This window comes from Myzus persicae, unplaced genomic scaffold (assembly GCF_001856785.1).
Source record: "Myzus persicae strain clone G006 unplaced genomic scaffold, MPER_G0061.0, whole genome shotgun sequence".
NCBI lineage: Eukaryota > Metazoa > Arthropoda > Insecta > Hemiptera > Aphididae > Myzus > Myzus persicae.
This window is the reverse complement of record NW_019102947.1, coordinates 274,783-302,417: the sequence shown is the minus strand read 5'-3', so window position 1 is coordinate 302,417 and position 27,635 is coordinate 274,783. Positions and strand designations below refer to the sequence as shown.

The 27,635-nt window shown below is 28.1% G+C and overlaps 1 protein-coding gene across 3 annotated transcripts; it reads right to left on the bottom strand.

Moving 5' to 3' along the window:
• Positions 1-652: 652 nt before the first annotated feature.
• Positions 653-27,284, bottom strand: LOC111033470 (facilitated trehalose transporter Tret1-like). 3 transcript variants are annotated; one of them, XM_022314214.1, is made up of 8 exons: positions 11,447-11,723; positions 2,922-3,063; positions 2,585-2,841; positions 2,335-2,511; positions 2,042-2,242; positions 1,838-1,981; positions 1,453-1,768; positions 653-1,379 (listed from the first exon to the last, which is right to left on the bottom strand). In XM_022314214.1, exons 2-8 carry the CDS (start codon positions 3,022-3,024, stop codon positions 1,108-1,110), a joined length of 1,470 nt encoding a protein of 489 aa, XP_022169906.1. In that variant the 5' UTR covers positions 3,025-3,063; positions 11,447-11,723; the 3' UTR covers positions 653-1,107. The 3 variants fall into 3 exon arrangements, with proteins under 3 accessions (XP_022169906.1, XP_022169907.1, XP_022169908.1); XM_022314215.1 differs by lacking the exon at positions 11,447-11,723 and adding an exon at positions 27,137-27,284 and having other exon boundaries at positions 1,108-1,379; XM_022314216.1 differs by lacking the exon at positions 11,447-11,723 and adding an exon at positions 5,796-5,818 and having other exon boundaries at positions 1,108-1,379.
• Between the last annotated feature and the right edge of the window lie 351 nt (positions 27,285-27,635).

Here is a 27,635-nt window from a genome sequence, read left to right as displayed (position 1 = left end):
CGGCACCTCTACACAACTGTATATTTTGTGTCGCGCGAGTTTTAAATTTTAGACAATTTATTAAGGCGTTTATATAGGAAACTCGTTTACGTATTTACTTAGACCCATTGGCCATTTCACACGGACCCGTCTGGTCTTATAATAGCTATAGATTTCATATTCATATTTCAGTGTTTTTCTAGACAAATAGTTTTTAAAACTTCTCCCCATATTAAAAATTAAAATACGGATGTTGTAAAATGTATATATCAAGTAAGTCGTGAGTTTATCCATATATATATATATATATATATAATATATATTATATATACACATGGGTTGGCGATAAATTCATAACATTTAAATAATATAAATCACGGTTATTCACAATAAAGATTTTATTTCTTTATTGGTAGGTACAACATAGTACAATAATATAATAAATTAAAAACTTAAAAAAAATTAAATAAGTAGGTACTTATTAACTAATATTGCATTGGACACTCATTCGTTTGGTTACACACATTTAGCATAATATAAAATAGCTATAGTTATTCCAAAGTATCACAGATTCAAATCGCCAAAACAAGTCAACTTCCAAGTTGTTCAATACAACAGAGGTTCAACTATGTTTGAGGCAAATTTACACTTAAAAGAAAACATAAAAAAAACATAAATCCGAAATCAATATAATTGATCAGTTTTATAACAATGAAATGGTTAAGTATGTTCATAAATAAAATATAATGATACGATGATACAAAAATTGATAAATATAGGTATAGGTATGATGTCTATAGCTGTCAATATAAATAATTCCCTAGTTAAAAATGTTTCTCGTTGTCTAAGTGTAAAAGTATACATCACAGCCATAAGTCATATTATGCTGTAAGAAAGAGATAATGTTTACAAGTCTGCCTTCCTGCAACTATATTCGATAATGATTACACTAATGATTATGCAATAAATAACTGTCTATAAACAGATAGCACCCTTCAACAGATGCATTTATCAATTCGTTTGTATAAATGAATGATTCATATTATTGATTCAATAAAACGATCATGTTTAATACTAATCCGGAAGGTAGAGATGGAACTTTTTTCTAATCCTTTAGTAAGGTCTAATTTAGTATTTTCCTTTGCTGTCGATGGAAGCATTGGCATGTGTTGGTGGTGTGAGATCACTGCCCCCGCCGAGCATTTCTTGGATTTCATCCATCGTCTTGCCTTTAGTCTCGGGGACGATGCAAATCACGAAGAACGTACCCATTACGGAGAACAATGTGAATAACCAGAATGTATTGTATATATGAATGGCAGATACCAACGACGAAAAGAATTTCGTGACAATGAAAGCGAAGAACCAGTTGGCCAGACAGGCGACGGAGCAAGCGGTACCTAAATATTTTAAATCAAATATAAGAAAATAATATCCATCACGTGATGAAATTAGTTTAAAACAATAATTTACCTTTGATTTGTGCCGGGAAGATTTCACCAATCAACATCCATGGGATGGGACCAAAACCAAGAGAGAACAGGATTATGAACACACACATGGACGTAAGTGGAATTAATCCAATTGATGATACATCGTATTCGTTAGCTTTCAGGTAGAAGAAGGCACCAATTAGCAACGTACAAATTGCCATGACGATAATTGAGCACAAAAGAAGGATTTTCCTTCCTAATCTGTCAACGATCAGTGTAGAAACATAGGTGGCAATTACCGACATGAGACCAACGATGATTGTGGACGTATTTGGTTCCATTGCGCTGCCGGCTTCCTATAAACAACACTCAGGTTAATAAATAACTAATTAATTTAATATTCAAAGAAGTATTGTATATTTTACTTTAAAGATAAACGTAGCGTAGAATATGACAGCGTTGCATCCAGAGAATTGTTGCAAAAGCATAACTCCGAGACCGATAAACAAACCGCGTTTGGCTGGTGTGGTTTGGAATGCTTCCATTAACGGAACTCTTTCTCTTTCAGTCTGCAATTTATCATTTACGGTTCAGTTGCAACTTCATTATAATATACAATTAATATATACCTTCGCTAACGAGTCTTGCATTATAGACAATTCTTGGTCAACTGTGCCATAAGGTCCGCGGAAGTATCTTAGGGACAAACGGGCTTTTTCGACGTTTCCTTTCATGAGATGGAAGATTGGACTTTCTGGAATTAAAATCATCAGAGCCAAGTACGCGATTGGAATGATAGCACAAATAACAGTCAGACCAAATACATTGAACTGCAAAAAATAAGAATATACATGTTATTAATCGTTACATATCGAATATTCCAAAAAATATTCCAATATTTTATAATATATTATGAACTTACATAAGATCCAACTACATATGTGAATAAAATTCCACCGGTGACTTGTAACTGGAAATATGTACCCAAAGTACCACGAATTTCTTTTTCGGCTATTTCAGAAGTGTACAGAGGTACAATAATAGATAATGCACCACTGGCGAATCCAGTCAGAAGTCTGCCGGCACAGATCCATGCCACCTTGAAGAATAATACTTTTTAAAATAACATCCTTGCTAAAAACGGATGTTTCCATAAAGTTATTTGTACTTACAGATTCTGCCCAAATTATCATTGCCCAACCAACAAGTGTTGGTACGCACAACATTAACATCATATTTTTACGTCCCAATCTGTCGACTAGGCCACCTGTAACCGGACACCCAATCATGGCACCCAGTGGCATACAGGCTCCAATCCATGCGAGACTCTCGTTTGATATAACGAATGAATACTGATTGCTTTCCATCATTGGACCAGCTGGAGCTGTCCATCCTAAGGCTGTGCCCGCGATGAACCCACCAATTGTCGCTGTATTAAGTATAGGTACATTAAACAACGCATTCAATTGATTTACAGACAGATTTCTTTCATATAAATTAGTAAATTACCAATAAAAGCAGCTAAGTATTGAGTCCATTTTTGATTTCCAATTCGTGCTTGTTGTTCTTCAGCCATAGCACGCTGGGTCATAGCGATTTTTTCTGTAGTCATTTTTAAAGAGACTTATTTGGCACTTTGAAAATAATATTTCTGCAACAGAATAAAAACAAACACTATGTAGTTAAGTAATCGGAATCATAAAATTGAACAATATTTATTTTTATTCTTAGATATCTAAAATTTTAACCAGACAATTGGATTAAATAATCCTAGTTTACAGGCAAATCAATTTGTTATGCAGTTATTATTATTAAAAAATTGTACTTTACATTTTCATACCATACACGAGTTAAGTCTAGCCAATTGCATGGCAAAATGGGTAATCGAGTGACGGCGATCCCTGAGTTTTCAATGGGACGGAAGGTGGTTGGGTAATGGTTAGCGGATATTAATTTAGTAACTAGTATTTTCCACGTCATGTAATTAAAAATATAACAATAAATTTATCTGTCAGGTTTTAGGTGGGTGGGTAGGTGAGTATTTTAGTCATGCCTCTAAAAAATTTCAACTTCGCCATGCCATTGAGCCCATTGAGCTATGATGCCTTGTCGCTAAATGCAGTACCTACACAGTTGTAGTACAGTACACGATCAGTAACACGATAGTAACTATATTTTGCTATTTTGGTCATGAACTCATAAAGATTCGTTATGTGCCGATTATTATGCTTTATCGTTGTGAATCTCTTTATTGTTATGCTTATGATCATACTGTACACTACATGACGAGCTTATGAAAAAAAACGTCAGTAAATATATACAAATATAAATATATAACTACATGCAGATATTTTTTAATGAAATAGCAATACTTTATGTTCATATGTTTATACCTATTGTTAATCATGTAAAACGTAATAATAAAAAATAATTTTTTCATAACAAATTAAAATAGTTAATTTTTAAAATGGTATACGATACTTAGAATTTTTTTTGCAAAATTTCACAACGAGAACATCACACTCATATTTATTATTATTTTATAAGCTTTTGATATGTCCACTAAATGTGAATTTACATCCCTTAGATTTTTTAAGTGAAAAATATAAAAAAGTTATACTGTCTTGTCTGCATGATTTAATTGTATAATGAAATATCGTATTAACAACTTGTATATGATTTTAAGAATGTAAGTGCATTCAAAAACAATTTTGTAAAATAAGAATTTTTGTAAACCATATCAATAAAAAATATTATTTTAAATACTCGTGGATAAAGAACAGTTAAAAACGTTTATACTACATTAATTATTTTACGAACATAGCGCGGGTTGAGTGTATAATATGCGAATGTGAAAATCGTAAAGAAATGTCCGATATATCAACTGTGCGTGGAAATATTTGAATAATGTGTTTAATGTATTAACTCAACAGTATCTTGGCGTATAACATATAAAAAACGGTTGGATTTATTTTGAAGGTCGTTTAAAACGTCGTAATTCAATAAGATTGTTGTAATGCCAAAACAAAAACTAAAGAATAGACAATTTTTTTTATTTATTTTTTTTTAAATGTATTTTACGGTGTTTAGTCCTCGTGCTATATAATATTATTTTCGATTGAAAATAAATTTATTACTTTATGATATAGTTCACATCATAAGTTATGTTGTTCTATTTAAGTAAGTTTTGAATTATTCAAAAGGATTATTTATTATACTCATAAAATGGGTACAGCCATACAGGTATATGGCGAGATTGATTTCATAATTTTTGTTATACTATTATGTGAACATAATACAATATTATGATACGAAAGGAGTATTAGCTTCTTAGGTCAAAGTTTAAGTACAGTATGTTTACATTTTAATAAGATTTATATATAGGTTTAATTTCCAAACAAGTTTTCAAATAAGTACCTCTGCATATACATGACATATAATTTTATCGATGTCTTTGAAAAAATATAAATAAACAACATATTTGGTAACGAGGAAAAATGTGTGTTAAAGAGACTCAATGCCATTGTAAAAGGGTGTATCTACGAGACAAGACAAATTTATAATTTTTATTTTTTAATGTTAAAATATTAGAAAGAACATAATCATCAGGAAATAATTCTTTATTATGTTAGTTTAAATATTATTTTTGACAAATTTAACGAACCGCATAGCCGATCGTAATTATTGTGTTTATGAATGCGGAAAATCATTATTAATGACAACACTGGGTGATTTAAAAAATAAAAAAATGAAAAATAGAAATAAGGTTATTAAATAAATATTACGGCGTAGGTTCACATACAGGTAATATTATTTATTCTGACAGAAGTACACAATCATCTCATACATCAGGTACTTGCACGATTAATAATAATGGTCCTTAAAGTGTTAATTTATTACTGCATAATTTAAATTGTAACATACCAACATTCCATTAAAACCCAAGTTTAGAAAATCTAATGTTACACAATATTGTGAGACTTTAAAAACATAACAGGTACTTATTTGATTTTTTTTTCAATTTAAAACTTACAATAACTATATCACCTCCTAATATATTTTTAAGTTGTAATTTCAAAAGAATTAAATTCATTAAAAAATAAAATGTATTAAATTATACATAATAATTTAAAACGTTTCCTTGAAAAAATATATATTTTAATTTCATTTAAGTACTAAAATCGAATAAAGTATACCTGCTTTATTTAATTGTAAAATATATTTAAATAATAACAGGTAATCTTGACATAGTTGGATTTTTCTACAGTCTTCATTTATGAAATACCTATTATGAATTCAATTTACTTCAACTAATAAGCCTGTGATAATCATACTCTTACTTAAATAAAAAATATTACTTGAATCTTATTATTAACTAATTACCTTTAAAAAAATAGCATACACTTTTTTTAGACTATTAAGTATTAACTATTGAAAATAAATGTAATAAAACGATAAATAACTCAAATTTAAAAAGTAAAGTACATTACTAACTGATGGCATTTATAGTATTGGTTGTCGTTATAAAGTAATAATTTTCGAACCAATTGTTTATATCCATAAAAAATTTAAAAACGACGTATGCCGTATGGCTTAAGACACTAGTTTAGATTAAAAACTGTAATTCTTTCTAATACTCTTTTTGCATAATAATCGTATATATTATCATAAATTAATCTCCATTCTATTGACTTATATTTTTAATATTATTATCTTTAAGTAGGTAATGCAATTATTGTAAATTTCAAGTGCAGTTTTTTATTATACTCAATGGATCAATAAATCGTAAATGAAAACTTATCTGTCTCATAGAGGTGTCAAAACACTTAAAAACTTAGATTGTTATTTTTATTAATTCACAAATGGTGATCAATTAATAATCTTAGCGTTTTTAACGCGTGCTAAATGTGGGATAACACGCAATTTTATTATGATTGGTTATAGATTAGTGTTTCTACAGTTAGCTGTATTATTTGCGTGAGTTAAAAAGAATTACAATATTAACATCATCTACATGTATTTAATTATTTAGAATTTGAAATAGGTACCTAAGTACTTGAATTATTTTATGCGCAATATTTTCTAGGTAATTCAATTTTTAACTCAAAAATTCATTACTGATTTTGGTATTATTACATTTCCTAAAAAATCATTGCATTTTTAGTGTAAATATGTATGGTATGTAAATAAGTACTTTTTATTTTAATTCTTAAATCAAGATCAAACATTTTGAAATTTGTTGTTCAATTTTTATGCTATTGACAAAATATGTAATGTAAAAAAAACTAATTTTCGACGTTATTCCTGTGTAAAAATTATAATTTTGATTTATAAATATACATAAATATATATTTGCTACATAAATTAATATATTAATGAAATTGTAATACATTTTCTCAATTGTACCTACATTTTATTTGAAAATGATTACATCATCATCTAAATTCATACATAAATTACCTAATGGCACAAATTCAAAACATCTAATAAACAATGTAATATATGTGATAAATATTTAAATTAAATGACCTCTGTGAGTTAAAAATATATAGAATGATAAAAATAAATAATCATTTTAATCTATGCTTTAAATTATTTACTATAATCCATAAGTAACTGTGTATTATAGTGATAATATTTTTATGGTAAGGGTTATCAACTGTTCTTGTCGATCGAAATAATTCTAAAACAATAAAATAAAAATTTAATAAAAAAAAAAAGAAAATCCAATTTGTTTATCGTTTTATTTTACAATCGAAATATTACATTATATTATTTCTACTATCACTATCGGCTATTGCATATGGAAGGGCGGAAGGTAATTTATAAAGAATATTAATAATATCTTAGTAAACCATTATATTCATAACCGTCTAAATGGATAAATATTTTTTTTTATATGGAGTAACTACTTTTATATTGGTTGTACCATGGTATAAAACAATTATATTGAAAATTAAATAATATAACTCACGTTTGAGTAGATATTTATAATTTTGATTGTAGGTTTTAATATCATAATTAATTGAGGAAATAATGAACGCCGAAACGTCCTTGAACGAACAAATGCTCCAAATAGTTTAATCATTTCTGGCTTTAATGAAACACTTTATCCTAATTAAACTTTAAAATAATTATGATTAAAATGTACTTATTTTGAGGTTTCGAGCACAATTATGAGCATTTTTAAATCATGACAAATTAATCGGGCGATTGAGGACATAATTAAAACCGAAAAAAATCTTTCAGCTTTAACTATTCAAAATATAATTCCAGCAATATTATAAAATAATTGTATAATATATTTATTTATAATAATTGTGTATGATAAATAAAAAAGTATTTCAACATTTTTGTTTCGATTCATGTTTGGGATTTTGGATACCAAAAAGTATACCTACTTAGTGTTATTAAATTATTTTCTATACCTATGTCATTATCAGTTTGTTATTAGGTACTATTAGTTTTTTCATAATATTTAGTGTGATTATTCAATGGACTATTGAAATAGGTGTCTATTTAGACGTGAAACCACAATGACGGAATTCAAATGTGGTAAAACCAAACGGAAATGTTTGTAGATAGCCATCTTCTAGAGAAAAATTGTAATTGCTAATTAGTTATAATATAGGCAAAAGACTTGCGATGCAAAATAAATATTAAATATTATAATATGTGCTTATTATATCGAGGAATAGGAGATAATAATTATGTATTTCGGCATATCGTATCAGTCATCGACCCATTGCAGTTAACACAGCCAAGGATGTCGTCTTTGTAATAAGCAATCGATGTTGAAAAAAAAACCCCGAGATTTTATTTTACATGCGCATTGTGTGTAAATGGCGTTGATTGTTTACAGAGAGAGAAACATTTTAACGACAGGTGCAGTATAAGCGCAAAATATTTTTAAATTCTATTAACAATAACATTTTTTTTGATAATCTGTAGGGAAAAAAATAACCACCGCGCAATAAATAAATAAATAATACTCGTGTAAGGTATCTGCTACTGTGTACCTATGAAGAAATGGTAACGTCTAAACAACTTTCCATTGAATAATTGGTACAAAATACGCTGCAAGTAGTGGAAAATGTGCAGTATGTGTCCCATATGGATGTCAAACGTACTCCCGGTAAGGTAATAGATGTGCAATTATTCATTTAGCCGAGACCAAAGGATTTCATTTCTGTTTAAGCTGCTTGCAAAAACTGTGTTCGGATAAAATGCAATATTATATTATTCAGTAGGTATTATGGGTATAAATAATAATACCTATATTGTATACGATTTGCGTTTGAATTATTTGAATTCCCGTGTCAACAGCAATTAGTAATACGATTTTCATGTAAATATCAAACTACTTATTTTCGCAATGTGTCGTATATATTGTACTTGCATGAAAAACCAAGAAATCATCGTATATCTTTACAGAACTCGATATCAATGAACCTGTGGATCGATCACGGTGAATGTTCAACGTTTCAACGAGGGTCAAGTTCTATCGCGGGAATTATTATGTTGTACAGGTATACTATGTCGCCGTGAATGATCTAATGGTCTAAATATGGCCGCTTAATGATTGTTCTGTATCGTTTGCTAATAAATTAAAATAGTTGAAACCAGTAATCCTTGAAGTAAAATAATACTACCGAATTATATTTTTTTAAATATCTATACATCTGGGTACTGCAACGTTATGCAGTATACTTATTGTACATAAACAGATGAAATAAACGTTTTGTTGCAGTCTAATGAGTATCGGGTTTCTTTTATTCAAAATACAAAATCACCTTATGGTATGACAGGTGGGAAATAACTAATTACATAATACACTTCCTGATGAATATTAATATTTAACATTAACACCCTTATTATAAAATGTACTTTGTTCCATTTGTGTTAACGTGGAAATTGTATTGTTTCGATTACAGTGAATCTATACATAAAAATCACGGATTTTTAAAATAAAACAAATTTAAATCATCGAACCAATTCTTCACTGAAGTTGATAACATTGTTTAGGTATTACTTTTATTGACTTAAACTCTTACTTAAGACCCAATTTTCACGTACACACAAAATACTGTTTACTACTATCCTAATAACCCATTATAATTTCTTATTAGGATTCTTCTTACTTATTATGATCTACACCAGAAATACGCCCATATAGAAAGTACAAATGATTTGCTCTTTGCTCTCAGTCAGTATATTAACATATTTTAATGATTTTTAAAGATTAAAAAATTATCAGATTTACATGTAAGTTCAAATTATGAACATTTTATCTTAGTATACAAACCGAAAACAGTTGGGTTAAAAGTATACGCGCTTATACTGTAGTATTTTGATGAATTTTACCACACAAAAGTACTAAAAAAAAATATATTCTATTTAATCATACTCTTTTTTACATATTAGCCAGTAGTCAGTTAATTAATTTTGCAGTTTTTTTATACGTCTCATTACATGAAGTTTACAAGATGACTGTATAATATATATATATAGGTACCCATCACGGACGAGTAAATTAATACTCTTCTCCTATTCAAAGTCTTTGTAAAGGATTTTTAGAACAATTGATTTAAACATGTATTCAATTTAATAGTATACAACGTACGTGTTGCGTTAATGTGAATATATATATATACATGTTTTTTTTAAGAAAAATTAAAATTTAAGAACAAATCACCTTTTATTTAAAACATAAAATCATCTTATTATATAATAAACCTCCTGATGAATATTAATATTAAAAACTTATTAAAAAATGTACTATATGCTATTTGTATTGTCATTGATATTAACGTGAAAATTGTATTGTTTTGATTACAGTATAATTCAAATATCTTGAATCATTTCTGTGCAATGAACTTATGTCTATCTAGATATTAAATATTGTATTACTGTTCTTGTTGTATTAATTAGTAGGTAGGTACCTCCTATACATTAAACATAATATTTAGGTTTTACATTAATTATGATTATACCTATTATACTATAAAATAACTCATTATATTTGTATTCAATTATAAAATAATGATTTTGTCGATTTAAATATTTGAATGAGGTGGGAATAATTATTTAAACATATTTTATCAAAGCTTTCCACATGACGTGGGCTTTGAAACTAAAGAGAAACAAAATGAAGTTACATTTCAATTGTTAATTAAAGAAAAATATTGGTGAGATTTTAAAGGCTACGTGTCTTAATTCGTTCATAAGAAGAAAACAATCAAATCACTCTTATATATAGGTAGGTAATAATTTATTGACATGAACATTTTATTTGAACAATATAGGTACACACTTCTGGTATTAATTAATAATTTGATATCGTATGGGTTGAAGCATATACGTGTGTTGAGGCACCAAGTGGCAAGTATAGTAATATAGATATAGAATATATAAATAATAAATATATAATAATGTGAATTTTAATTGTAAACGGACTTCCTTATATGTAATTTGTTTATTGAAGAGTCCTCGAAGTGCTCGGTGCTCAGACAGAAAAGTGTTATTGATATTAACTCAAAAGTACCGGCACGGCTAAGATAATTGTATAATCGTCGTTGCATAACGTACACAATCGCCGAGTTTATTTTATTACCTATGGGCCATAGGTATTTATCACCAAGAAACATAGGAATAGTTGGAATAATAGTTTGCGATCATATTTAATTAACTATACTTCGGCGGGTCTAAACCCATCGAAAACTATAAAATTGTTGATTACCATACGAATGAATGGAAAACAATAGGAGAGTCTTTGTAATATTATTGTTATTATACTTGGTTTGGTACTATATGGGTATAATAATAGTGATGCATTACGTATGTATTTATACTATGGGCGTACGGTTAACTTCACCGTAGAAACGGGTTGACAACAAACCCGATGTGTAATTCGTTTATTATAATACATATATCAACAAGGAAACCAACCATTAAACGTTTCAAACGAATAGTAGTACTTGTATGATATAATTGCTAATATTATCTATGTTTTTTGTGAAATCAAATTATAATACCTGATAAATAATGCGCTTGGTACGTTGCGATTCGAAAACGGGTTGCTATATCGTCGTATATATCGTATTCGGTCGGGGAAAAGGGTAGCTGTTGTCGGTTTAGGCTCAAAACGTTCTCTCGATCGGATCTCGTGCAGTCGCCTTGATCGAATCGAATAGAAATCAGAAATCCAAAACCTCTTCGTGTAGTAGTCTACCAATTTCGGGCGAGCCAAAATGAAAACTGTCAACCTTCTCGAACCGCAGTCAACACAGAACTAACTGACTAGTCTGCCATGCCCCGACCTAATATATATTGCATGCGCGCGTATAATATCGGCCGTCGCCGTCAACGTATTTTCTTTCTCGCTTCCCCGTAATCTGGTTGTTATTTTATTGTTGCGGATTCGACAAGATATCCTGTACGCGCGGAGGCCTAACCTTCCTCGTAAAACTACTCGTCCTCCTGCGCTTGCCTCGTAGGCCTGCCCCGCGATCCGGAATCAGGAAGCGCGGCCGTTTCCAGAGTTTTAATAGTTTTATGGCATTTCATTGCGACGAAATATCACTACCATCATCATCGTCATTATTGTCATCATCGAAAACTGATACTCCATATAACTTGTTTATCAAGCCATATTTATCATACTACACTACAACACATACTACAATAAGCCTATTCTATGGTTGGTAAACGATGCCCTTCCGAGACCAAATAGTATTTTCGATATCTTCGAGGCGCCGTTAGTCAATATATACCTCACGGACACGCGATTTCGTCGTAGTTTGATTTTTTTTCAACCAGCATTGAATTGAAACCAGGTAGATACGTATCGCACAGTGACCCGTAGTTTATAACATAATTATATGAAGTACCTATATATTATTATGTATTTTACAATATATATAGGTACCTATAAAATACGACATTCATCAAAATCGCATAAAAATCGATTGTGGTACTATAATGTACTATATACGATTTTTATTATTGTTGCTACTTCTTGTTGTTCAAAAATATTTAAAAAAATGATATGTGCATGTACACAAAACACATCAAAATGATTGAACCGGCCTTGGCGTGCCCTGCACCCCGCTACGTGTATCTATACCTACATAATATATGTTATACACAATAATAAGTTCTCTTTGCCGCGGGAATTTAACCTATAGGAGATAGGTACATAGGTATATAAAAAAAAACCCGTTCAAGACTTCAACACGCAATGTATTTTTTTCGCCGGTACATAGAGATACTATCGATCTCATTAGAATCTTTTCGAAATCCTATATTATATTATATTATATTATACAATTTCGAGTAAACCCATCGGTGTAAAAGCGAATGTTTTGACAGAAAACGTGACATTTGAACGGCATGTTTATCATTACGATTAGTTCCAGGATTGTGAACAATTTTTGAACAATTGCGGCATAAATCATTTTAAGAATACTGCTGAATATTAACAATGCAGTACATATAAGGACTTTAGACTGAAAAATCTATTCCTATTGTCAATCGTCCGTTTATTGACAAGTTTCTGCAGTGAACATAACCCAATGTAGGTATACATATAATAAACATGTTATACAGATATAATATAAGTATAAAAAGTATGATATTATTTTTCTATAAGTATAATAATATATTATATGCATTTTATTAAATTCTTTAATACAGTGTAATTTGGTACAATATTAGATACCTATACAATATTAATTAGAACAATATTAGAAATTGAAGTTTGCTAATGTAAACATATAAAACCTCACCTTGTATTGTCTGAAAAAATGTTTTCTTATCAATACTTATAAGTTATTACTCTATAAAAAAAATATTACATTAACCTTTTTATGGTGCTTTATGCATTTATTAGACTTCAGTACTATAAGCATCAAAATGCAATAGACGTCATTATTTCAACTTCTCGTAAAAATAATCTTATAGTTGAATTAATTTTTTTCAAAAAATCACTATAATGTTAGTAATTAATATACCTACCCACTTGTAATAATTGCATCTGGTATCATTTTGTAACATTATATTATGGTGAGTGATGACTATACATTTAAAAAATTAAAATCAAATTTATATTGTCAACATAACTTAAGTTTATATTTGTATCTCTATATGTTTCTAATACTTCATGCTAAATAAATTTCACTCATATCCACAGTTTTAAATACCTACACTTCTTGCCAAAGTAGCCTTAATTTATTATTATCCATGTACAGTTTTGGTGTTGTACCTATATCTATATTCTGTGCAAAATTTTATTTTATTATCATTCATAATAATTGTATAAAACCATAACCATATATAATATTTTAATCGTCAAATTTTAGTTTTCGTCAAAATAAATAGTTTTTTCTGTTGACATTTCAATAAAAAAAATCAAGATGAAATTATTAAAAGGATTCTGTAGTAGTTAAGGCATATACGTTTTATATTTATTTTCATTAATTTCATACAAATTAAACTATCAATCAATTTGTTCGTTATTATAGTCTATAACGGATATTTGTTACTAATTGGTTCTTAATAGGTTAGGCGTCTAGACTCTAGGCTCTATGGAGCATTAAGGCTTAAGATGACTGGACGTAGGTAGTAATTAACTCATATCTCTAGAACCCTAAATATTTATGGCATAGTATGCAGAATTTGATTAATAAATCGATTACATCGTGTATGATACGAAGTTATAAGACTCACCTTTTTATTTATTTAAAACAACTTGTTTAAAAGAAAAAGTTTCCTGTATAGTATAATACTATAATATAGCTGTATGAAAATGTGTTTTACGTCTTCATGACGTACGTACATATACGATAAGTAGGTAACTACATTATTATCACAAATTTACAAGCGGGGCTTAACTCGTTATAGTTCTTTTAAGACAAAAACCGATTGAAACAGTTAACGGAATACAATAAATGAAACGATTAAATCATAATACTATAAACATCAATCAAAGCAAAAAATAATATACGAAGTAAACCAAAACAATAATTAACTGAAACAAATCTGATACTTCTATGTAATTTATAATTTTGGTTTTCGACAAGAGTTCATTTTACTAAGTGTCTAAGTAATAACATTTTATATTATTCATAGACGACAAAAAGTGAATAAACTCTTCGTTAATATACGAGTATACGACACTATAGTTCTCCGTTGAGATAAGAATTGGGTAAATGATATCGATAAATAAAGTTTAAATTCCTGAGAACGTTGAACTATACGATATAGGTAAAAATATATCATGTACCTATTATTTAAAGTATTTTTGATTTATATCCTATTTTCAAGAAAAATAACTTTTTTGAAATTATACTAAAAAATCATAAATTTGTATGCCTATATACCATACATATAGTTGAATCGAATACACTTAAATCTTAAGTGGTGAAGTTTTTGAGTGTAGCAGAGTTATGATAAAATGTTAGTAAATAATAATATATTATAGGGAATTCAAAACAATACTTCTTTATTTTAACAAATTTTGTGACATAGAGTCGACATCGCTTTATTGCTCGGACGTGATCGGTAGTGAATGCGAAAATAATGGGGTCTTTAATAATTTAACGACATTAAAATTTCGAAACGCAAAATCCTTCGCTTTTAAATAAAAACATTGCGAATAATATTTATTAATATTCGTCCGATGTTTGTGCGCTTAATGCATTAATTAATTGTTTTTATAATATGTATACAACCAGTGGTACATTAGGTATTCACGCGAGATGATTTTTGTAAGGACGGTGTCAAGTACGTATTTTTGCACGGTAACAACACCGCTAAAGAAGAATCGTACAATATATATATATTGACAGTTATAGTTATTATTGTTTTAATATTTTATTCATAAGTACCTGTTATATCATTGACCGTATAGACATATGCCATATATATATCTGATATCTAATATAGTGGTATAGTCTTATAAATAGTAAAAATATGGCTAGTATCTTAAATTTATATTCTATATGCATATTCAGTGATTTATCAACATGTCATAGATGTGGATTGTGGATACATCAATTTAATTTATAGGGGCATCTAATAGGTACAGCTATTAGCTAGTACCTATAGGTACAATACGATTACTCGTATGTCAGAAAATCGTCTTTATTATAATATTAGGCATGATTATTTTAACATTTAATGTACAGATACTACTAATAATTACTAGGTTATAATTTAATAGGAAAGTGTTTTTTTTTTTTAATGTAGGGTGTTCAGAAATGGCCTTCTTAATCGTTTATAGAAAAATTACAATTTTAACTTATAATTTTTATCTGTATTTTGTAATATATAATGCAGTTAAAGTGTATAATTTTATTTGCTGAGTATTAGACAATATATATGACGTTGACATTTCAGATACTTACATGTATACTTATTGGAAAATAAAATCTTTTAAGCAAATAACAATGAACATATCATATTATGATTATGTCAATTAAAAAGATATTAGATACTTGCCAACAGGAACAAATTATTATCGCTCAGCTAACTAGAGTTGGTCAATATTTCATAAGTGTTTTATTGATTAGTTGAGTATAAATGAATGAGATTAATTTTTGTATACTACTATAGATAGTATATTACTGTATACTGTATAGTTGGTTCTATACTATATTGTCTTATGCATTTTATAGAAAAAACGAATTAGAAGAATTTATAATATAATAATAAAATGTATTATGTATATAGCCATATAATATCTACTATATTAATATATTATGCATATGGCTATAAAGGTTTAGTCTATATCTATATTATGATATTATGTGTGCTTATATATAAAATATCAATTTACATTAATTATATAACTCAATATAAGCTATTATTTATTATGTTATAGTTCCACTATAATTTGCAATTACAATGAAAAATGTCTTGTTTCATTTTTCATAGTTAGCTGATGTCAATACAATATTATATAATAATTGAAAATTTTGTTTCTAAAAATAATTCCACATTTTATAAAGCATTATTATTATTTATTAACATTTTAATTATTTACAGTCAACTTTGGATTTAATAAAATGTTATAACAATCAACAATGCAAATCCGAAAATATTACGTGACCTAAAATGTATAAAACACCACAACAACTAACAAGTATTTTATTTGTTAGATATTATTTGTCATTAAAATATTGATAGTGAGTAGAAAATTAAAGATAAATTACTGCATAATAATATCTACCAATGTATAAATATTTTAAAAATTTTAGTTGAAATGATTATAAAACAAATCAGATACAATGCATGTATAAATATTAATGTTGAAAATATATTGAACCATAGCCCGTAGGTAAATAATAGCTTTAAAAAAATAATAGATATCAACTATAAAATACATTAACATAGTTTGAATGTTAAAAAGATACCGGCATATTGTGCTATCTTCGTACAACATTGAAAATTAACGTTCAGCAGTTCCAATTTTGTGTTGTTAGCATTAATATTAAAGTGAATTGACCTAAGGGTAAAACCGCAAAACTAAGCATTTTTTTTTTCATTAGTTGTTTTGATATTTTAATTTTAATGTAAGATATGAAAGTGTGATATTTCACATATTTAAAAACTTAAAATCAAGAAAAAAACAGATAATATTCTTACAATTTAGTTTGATAATAGGTCAATTCACTCTAACATTAAAACTATCACAAAAACTATTCGTAAGTCATAGGTGCAAATTTTGATTCAGATAAATCGAAATTTTCAGAAAAAGATCCAGTAAATAATTTATACAGTAAAAGGGGGAGGAGGGGTTCTCATTTGAAAAACAAAAGTTTGTATTTACACAGGATACTCTTTAATTCGTGCAAAAAATATCAAGAATTTTAAAATATATTCTTCAAATATATTTAAAAATGTCAAAAAATTAGATTTTGAATAACTGTATTATTGAAGAAAAAAAGGGGGGAGCATGCTTGGTGAACCGCCCTATATATATAATATACAGTCTTATTACTAAATAATGAAGACGCTAATAATGTTGGGTAAAATAGTGGTTTTCTTTCTCAATTGTGACTCACTTGCAGAAATTATCTTATTTACGCGTACAATAAGCATGTTAAGGTAATAATAAATTCATAAATTGTAGTATATAATCTTATATATTATTTAAATATATGCAGTACTATAGAAACTCATATTATAGGTACCTATACTACCTACTCCATAGGTACATTTCGTTTTAAAGTTTCAACTAAATTTACGTTAACTTCAATAAGTATACATTATACGCCCAGTATACATTAGTCTGTTATTATGAGGTTTATATTACTTATTATTATAGTACTTGGATGAATATTACTATTACGTTTATAGATAGGTATAATTACATGTTTTCTTTGCGGTTGTTTTGATTCTTTAATATTATACTTCGCTTAGCTGTTTTTATCAAAATATAGACGGAATAGGTATTACGTGCATTGTTATGAAGCTTGATTCATAAGCATCGTATTAGGTTATTATATTATAATACCTACATTTTAAAAGATGATTTACACACAACTGTTTAATTGTTTGTAGTTCGAATCAATAGATTTTGTCTACTTTTATTACTTTTAATTCTTATTGTAACCTATATAGGCATTTTGAATTGAATTTTCAATATATTAGTTATTAGTACGAATACACTAAATAATTTACAAAAAACTATTTACAAATAACTATGTACCTATCCATTTATTTTGTAATAAATTTGATTTAAAAGAAACATTTTAGGCGAAATTCGACTTTGAATTTATAACGACGACGTCGGGCATCATAAGTACTATAGCAAATATAATTACCTACGTATTTTGTAAGTAATACGTTCTATATACGTAGTTTTATACGTTATAAGACGTAATTTGGCAATGTATATTATATTATTATTATAGGTAAGTGCACATGTACGATATGTGTGTTTTTTTGTTCATTTGGGCAATATTATTATACGGAGGAGATATAATAAGCCGTCCTGATTAATAACTAAACAAGTGTCTTAAGATTAAAATAAAAATGCGCAATACGATATTTTTGATACATACTTATACCAAAACGAGGAAATAATATAGGTAAAGAAATTACCAACATATTTTTTTAAAAGGTATAAAAATGTTAAAAAAGGTATTCAACGCTTAATGTCCATTTAAAAATAAATTTATGTTGTGGTCTTTCCGTCTACAGATATTGTACATAATATGTATAAGGTGAACGGCCTCGGAAAGCACTCAGTTGATGATAATGAAAAATGAAAATAACATAATATCCTTGTTGTTCGATCCTTATAGTCACATCTCATCCTATAAGTTCTTATTTTAACATTTTAACAGTCCAACTTGCGGTTTATATATTTAGGCATTATGTGTAATACGTCAAGTTAAACATCTATGTGTACGGGCATTCTACATAAACCGAAGAAATCAAGGCTTTTTTAACTAGAATACAATATAAAGCATATTAAAGCTGCAGATCGTAAACACGCATACCGGTTAGAATAAATATCAATAAAATTACGCGTAAATATAATTCATCTACGAATAAAAATAATAGCTTTATAATCTTAGGTGTACGGCAATAATTTGCTGTTGAGTAAATAATACAATATACATTATACTACATGTTACTAATTATTATTAGTATATATTATAGATACTTGTTATTGTTTTATGACATTTATTATGCCGGAGTATTAGCAAAGACATATCTCGACGTGGAACATTGACGTATATATTATTTTCAATTTGTATTTTTATTGCGACCAATTACATCACAGTCGTCAAAATATATTTAAATAATTTAATTTAGGCATCGGGTGTATATGTTTTGAATCAGCTTATTAAAGGGATTTTATGGGAGAAAAATCAGCTCTTAAGATGTAGGTAATTTTAAGTTCAATATTTATAAATGATATATTAGTATATTAGTATATCAGTGTTCGGAGTATTATTTATGGAAACTCCTAAATAGTAACTCTCATACAGTGAGTAACTGTAGAGTAGTGAGTAACTACAGAGTAAAAGAGTAACTATTCAATTTTTTTAATTATAAGGGTAATTGTAAACAAACCAGTTAGTTTCGTTGGTTATAATTAGGTATTTAGGAATTAAGGTTTTAATGTGATAGTTTAAATAATCTGCATAATATATAGACAAATAGTACACCTATATAATATATAGCCATATAATTATAAAATAAAATAGTATATACATACAACATACTGCAGCGAGGATATGTCTAATTAAAAAAAAGGTAATATTTAACAACGGATTTATGGAATTAATTATTCTTAAGTTTTGAACTCGATGTTCACAAATTAGTAAGTAATAAAATACAAATATATTACTAGGTAGCTTATTTAATTTAAACAATTGCACTTAAACTAGTTTTATAAAAATAACATAACTGCAATGATAAAATATGTAGGTAATACTAACAAATAAATATTGTATCCATATAAAAGAGTATAATATTTAAAAAGCACTCGAATAGGCTATTTGTATGCTTTTTAAACCTTGTGTATTATTAGTGCAGCATAATATTGGTACCTATTGGTTTATATGGGTAAAAAAACAGATATATTTTATGTTGAAAGTTAAACTATAATTCTGATGATTTAGGTATAAATTGCATTAGAGTATTAGAGTATTGGATATGAGTGTCCAAAATCCGAAAAACAAATTGTATTCAAATGTGTATTGAATGGTGCAGGAGCAGACACATACACATACAATACAGTGGCGTAGCCAGGGGGGAGGCTGAGGGGGCTGCAGCCCCCCCCCCCGAAATGTTAATAAAATTTAAAAATTATTTTAATGGTCTATGGTATTCGATCAAAAACTAAACCACCGCTGTGTAAAAAATTGATCAGCCCCCCCCCCCCCCCCGAAAAAAAATCCTGGTTACGCCACTGATACAATATACACACAAATATAAATTATGTAATATGTACCTATAATAGTTCATGATATTATTTTAAAGCAATATGTTGCTAACAATATGCAAAAGTTCAAAACTCGTTATTTTGAAAATTATATAACTGATATTACCGACTCATAGCTAATAGATATTATAATAAAAATAACTGTTCCGTGTACATGCAGTAATCATCATACTGATTTTGTACATGTAACTTTTTCATATAAAATATGAATTGCAATAAATTTGTAATTATTAATATTTTTATGGATAATTTTAATTCTATATCAATCTATAAATGTCTGCAAGTATTAAATGTCTTGTATAATTAAAAATTAAAATGCTTTTTTTGCACAATGTAAGTACATTGTTCGAAGGTTCGTAGCTAAACGTCGAAAATTGAACCGTTTATCAGTATTCAGAACTAAATTGACGATCAAATCTAATCGCAATAACCATGGCTTGAGTCATTGTACAAATTAAACCGAACGAATGCCTATAAATGCAACATTTTATACAACACCACGTACACAAGGAAAATGGCTAACAACGTGATCTAAGGTATTCTTTCATATTTTTAATTAAATTAATAATTATTAATTAATAAACGTCCCAATATCGCATTACACATCGTTGCGTTGTTAGTTGTTAGTTGTTAGTTGTTACATGTAATCGAATTTGACTTGGAACTATATTGATACATGTTGGCTATGGCCATACTTATAAGTTATATAAGTATAACCATTAAACTATTGAAGAACCAATATTGTACTCGAGAAAAATCTCTTGAATAGACTTATACGCACTAAGCACGAATGCACAACAGAACAGCGCCGAATTTGTTGTATTAAAATTTATATTTATTGTAAAATAATAATAAATAGTATAATAATGTAATATAAATCCAACAAAAATGAAATATAAAATCCAACAAAAACCTCGACAAAAACATAACCGTGAAAAATGGGCCAAGTCCCAGACCCCCTCCTAAAAAATAATCTGCCTAACATAAGTAGTGATATCTAGTAACTCATTGCGACCAAGACTGCTTACTCTTGCTACTTTCTTTAGTCAATAATCTTAATACACAAATATATTCTCGTGATACGAGGGGGGGGGGGTGCTAAAAATGTTGTTATTAATGTTATTATGTCACTTGATGTATTTGGAACTATACCCTCCCAAAACAGCATATTTTTGAGAAAATTCAATTGTTTCCCTTTAATTACACTATAAGACCTACCTTTGTGAAAAATGTCGTGCTTCTACCTATACGGGAAGTACCTTATAATTTTAATGATCAGTAAATAAGTGAGTGAGTAAACTAGTCAGTTAGTAACAAAAATTCAAACTTTGAACATCTCCACCCATGTCGTGCGCTCAGATCAAAGTCAATAAAAAAAACGAAGCTATCCACATTTTTAGGACCCCGACAAGGTTCGACCCCCTTCCCCCCTAACGTAAAGTCAGAACGACATACTGTATATAAATATATAAGAATATATACGCTACGTCTTGGGGTGTTATGTAACTACGTCAGTAGCCAATAGGTTAGGTATTTTGTGTTTCATGTTTCTGTATTGTCAGCTCAACTACAACTATTACTATATAGCCACCTATAGAGCCTAGGTGTTAGAAATCGATTTAGCCCAAGTGTAAATTAATTAACGAATAAAATAATATAACGCATGATTTGTATAACTATTATATTATGGGTATCTATAGTTAGCATATTGTAAAGTGTACATCGTGTATCTGGCACGTTGTAAGTAGTACATGTACGATGTACCTCGCCACGAGGCTCGAACAACATTTTAATTTTTATAATGATAGGTGGGTATAGGAAAAAAGTTACTAGGAAGTATGGTGAGGACTGAGGGGTTAGGTAATCGCTTTTCCCAGAAGCGCATAATCATTTTGCTAATTTTTATTGAAAAAATAGGTACCTATCATAGATAAACATATACGGATATTATTCCTGTCTCCATATTATGCGTTATTATTTATCCATTTGACTCTATATCTTCAAATTCAATTTTTTTTATTTACATTGTGTAAAAAGAAACAATTACGTCAAAGTTCGCAATACTTGTGTATTCATGATATACTATATAATAATTTAAGTGACGTAATTAGTACTAATTACTAAACAATTAAAAATAAATATTGCATCACAAAACGATTTGATACAAAAAATTAATCTCGATATCTATCTATGTGGTTACTTGTTTGTGTTCAGATACAGTTGTATATATTAATATGTATAGGTAATTTGTATATATACGACTTTATTAGATGCCAATAATTATATATAGGATACCTATACAAGTATACAACACAAATCACAATAATACTGTACCATTTCCCCAATTACTGGTAGGTAGGTATTCCTCCGAATTATAATCATATTCATAAAAATATAATAATGTTATATAATATACATAAAGGTACGTGTCTCCAGCATTATATATCATACGTAACATTATAGGTACACCTGACGTATAATGTAGGTACAGTATAATATCAGTCATTTCCACGGTAAAAATTTGTTATCCTTGGACGTGGGCTTGATCGTCTAATATTATAAAAAAATATAAATATATAGTGCTTTAATCCCGTACATGCCTCAGCTTTACTGCACAAATCCACACTCGAGTAAAATCACGCTAATCGAGTTATCTCTATGTGTAACCGGTTGTTTTTAAATAATTTTTTTCACAACACACGTGCCCGGCACGTATGATGTACACTTTAGAGTCGTGTGCATTGTTCGTACAATATATTTATAGGTACGTTTATGTGGCAGAGTCACGGAGACAATGAAAAAACGTGGAATTCAAAATTGTTTTGACGCGTCTCATATATAGGTAAATAGGTAATAATAATATTAAATTGAACATTACAACGCCAATATAAGAAATTGTAATATAAGTATTAGGTATATACCTAATCTTATTATATTGTACTATTTGGACGGCGTGGACACCGTTATATTGCCGCGGTATAATGACATGACATTACTACAAACGACGAATGACGATTAAGCACATAATAATAATGATATCATAATAATAACAAATGACAATTATTATTATTATCTATATTATGCCATGTATAATATTCTATACATGACTGAGACGTGCAACGGAAATAATAGTAATTAATAAGGGAACAAAACATAATACCATACTAAAAAAATAACAATATATATGTACATATATTTAAAATAATATTATATTATTATATAATTTTAAAATACATATACAATATATCATATGTTTAATGTATTTCATAATGTTTGAAGTTTGTCCTCTAAAATCTTTATTCGCGACATAATAATAAATAATATAATCTGCAGTGAGTATAGTGACTAGGGAGTTTAAAGAGTTCATATTAGATGTCTATTTTGAAGCAATTTTACACATTTACACTCAAATAATAAAATTAAGTGCCTAATGGCAGTAATGGGCGCATTCCAACAACGTATTATAAGTATACATTTAAAAGCAATTATTGTGTAAGATTTCTAGTCAGTTAATATTTTATAGAAATACATACGAGAAAACTTTTTTTCAATAAGAAAAATAAAAACCTTGTTGTGTAAAAAAGATACTAAGAGATACCTCTATACCTACAACTACAACCAACAATTTCCTTGCTAAACCATAATAATTTTAAAATTGTAAGATTCGTATAATATTTTTCAAAGTTATATATTTACTATTTGTCTATTTCAGTAGTATTACACGTCTGTAAACTACATGCAACTATCCAGTATCTAATTTCATAATATATACAAAGTAGTATTATCGTAATTGTTATGTATTAGGTATTAATTTATACATGTATTATTAATTAGCATTTAGCATCTTCACAAAACGCCAATACATCAACAAAGCTACCCACGTGTATTTACGTGATATCATTAAACAATCATTAATATTTTATATACAATATACGAATATACGATACTTTATTATAGTATTATACTATATAGCATACATTATAGTTTATGTATTACTCTATAGTCTAAATATACAACTATAATATACTATTTGTAAATGGTTAAATCACAACAGATTATCTATATTGCAGACAGATATACCTACATGTGCTAGACTTAAATACTTATTGCTTATTAATGATCAATAACGATTAACGTGTAGGTATAAAGTGTTTTAAATTTAATAAATTCTTATTGAAAATGAAACAATGAATTCGCATACATAGACACATAGTATTATCTATTACCTATATTATAATGTTAATGATAACAACATATTATTAGTGTATTAAACTTTTTGGAGTTTTTTACGACACCAGTGGTGTATTTATAGTGTGAAGTGGATGGGTATTTTTATAAATTACAAAAACGGGACTGTAGTAGTCATGATTTAAGATATCTTTAATTGTGGTTATTATGTTAGAGTTTTAATATTTTGAAAGTCAGTGACATTGACAGCGATGTCAAATAACAAAAATCTTATTATCATGTCATATTTGTAACTTATTCCAGCCTACATTCTTATTACAGCAAACAATGCAGATTGTAGATAACACAAAAAAATATAGTAATAATATTTTCAATATTTTAAGACAACTTGAATGCAAAGAGCGCCTGCCAGGGCCGTCCCTAGGGCAGGGCTAGAGAAGCCCGCCACGTTCTCACCATAGTTGAACAAGCCCCACTATTATAGATGGATGCAATAAAAAGTCAAGTTGGTGAATAAACAATGTTTTTATTTAAATCAAATTTTAAATGTGTTAACGATTAAAGGCGTCAGAGTCGGTGCATTTTTGGTACAAAAACGTGTCTTACATTAAAAACTTTTGCACCCTGTAGTCATTTCGTTAATTTTTTTAAATTTAAAATAAGAGAACATTTTATGGTTGGATCAAAACCAGGTTTTCAAAAATAAAACTATTGAAGTATTTTTCTAACACTATATATTAAGTAAAATGAAAATTCGGGCTTTGAACCGGCCTAAAAATGTTCTCATCTTTCAAATAAAAATAAATTATCAAAATTCGACTTATAAATAAGGTGTTAGTGTTTTTCCTATAAAGTCATTTTTGTTGTTATAATACACCGCGTAACCTAAAACCTATCCCTAAATAAGTATCGGACAGTAGATTGATGGATAATTATTATAATTAAGGTAAAGGTAATAGCTACTAAAATATAAAAAAATTTAAAGCTGAAAATTATAAAAAAAAAATTACTAACTATCTTCAAAGCTTTCTGTCCCAAGAAAAATACACCAACTTTGCTATACCCAATGGGTATTCTATAGAAACAAATTGCTGACCAACTAAAATACAACGATATTATTGCCACATTATTGCTGATTTAAAAAGGAAGGTTAATTTATAATACATTTTTATAACATTGTTTTACTATATTTATCGACTTATTTTATCAATATAATTACTTATTTTATGTTTAAGTAAATTATGTGTTGTGTTATAAATTTATTTACTTATTTATATTGTTGTATCTTTGTAGGTACAAGGTGCTGAATTTTTCAAGTCTCTTTGAGCCCTTATTCCATTATAAAAGGGCACTTGACCAATGACCATATTGACATTTTAGGCCCCGCAATTTTACTCTGCCCCGGGAATCAACAGGACGTTCCTGGTTTTACCAATCCTAGAGTCAATGACCTCTGGATAAATACTTACCCCCTACTACACAAGACAAAATTATAAATGCGTCCCTGGATGAAACCCTTAACACATATAATAAATAAAATAATAAATATTTTATATATTAAATTATATCTTTACACTCGACTATAGGTATACAAAAATATTTCCAGAAAATGTTTTATTAAAGGGGAGCCTAGATGAAGCAACCATTGGCTTATCTTACATAATATGGTACTTAAATAATTTAAATCAAATTGTACAATCCAGTATTTTTCATAACTAAAAAAATGTTTTATGGTATTCCTTAAATTGTCTATTTTTTATTTAGGCAATATATGGCATTGTCAAAAAATTACCCACAAATATGTAATCATTTTTATTTTTTACTTAACCATGCGCAAATATACATGTTATAAATTTATGATAGTTAATTGTTAAATATTTTACAATAGTAAAATTACTTTAAGAAATCTCGTGCAATAATAACTATTTTGTGTATTTTGTTATCTCAATTCTCAGATAGATAATTAAAATATTACAATATGTTGATCATGTAAATCATTAATTTGTTATCTGTAGAATACCAAATACTAATATTATATAATATATGATAGGTTGTAACGATATAACAAAGTATGATTAGTATTAGTTTAAATAGCGTAAAACTAAATATTTTACAATTTGCAATATTATAGATCCTGAAGGTTGAATTCAAAAACCCTTAAATGGTTATTGCATGTAGGCGAAATTAAAATTATTTTCTGGGAAAAGCTTTACAAATGCATATAAAACAAACTCCTTGGGGGGTATGTAGCTATAATAGGATACCTATATGTTAATATGTTATGAAACTATGAATATATAGTTACGATATTTTACGAAATATGATGTTTATTTTTTTCTTCACATAACAAAAGTATTTGCTTCAGATGTAAATATGTTTACTGATAAAAATATATAGGTACCTCAAGTATTTACAATTTACTAGTTACTACTGTCTACTTGTACTTTATTTTTGTTTACAGCTTTTCTACCTATTGCGCCTTAAAATAATATAGCTAGGTATACGCATGATTTCATTATGAAAAACAATTTCCATAACTTAAGTAAGCTTAGATCATACATTATTAAGTTTTTACCTGCAGTGTATCATAAGGCCCTGGATAAGATGAGGATATTGCGGTTTCTTGACGACTAAGTATATAATATTATAAAGAATAAAGATATTCAGAATTCGGTTCAAGCGATGACAAAATCAGAAACGCTACTGATGTCTTACGAATCAGCGATTAATTCATGGATTATTAATACGGGTTAATAAAAAAATATAATTACGAAAATTATACTCATGAGTGTAGGCACTGCGTATAATATGACGTCTACAGTAATGTGCACAGATAATATAGAATAATGATTAACGAACAATTCAATTGAATATTTTTCCTTCCTTCAATATGGACCATATTATAAAGCAGGCAGCAAGCCTATCACCTATATTTACATAATAGTACATATGTTAAACATATATCATGCAATAGTTCAGCGGCTTTATGAACTACGAGATCAACCGATTAGGATAAAACCAATAGTTGGAATAATGAGGCGAACAGTTTACCGGATCGATTTAGTAATTATCTA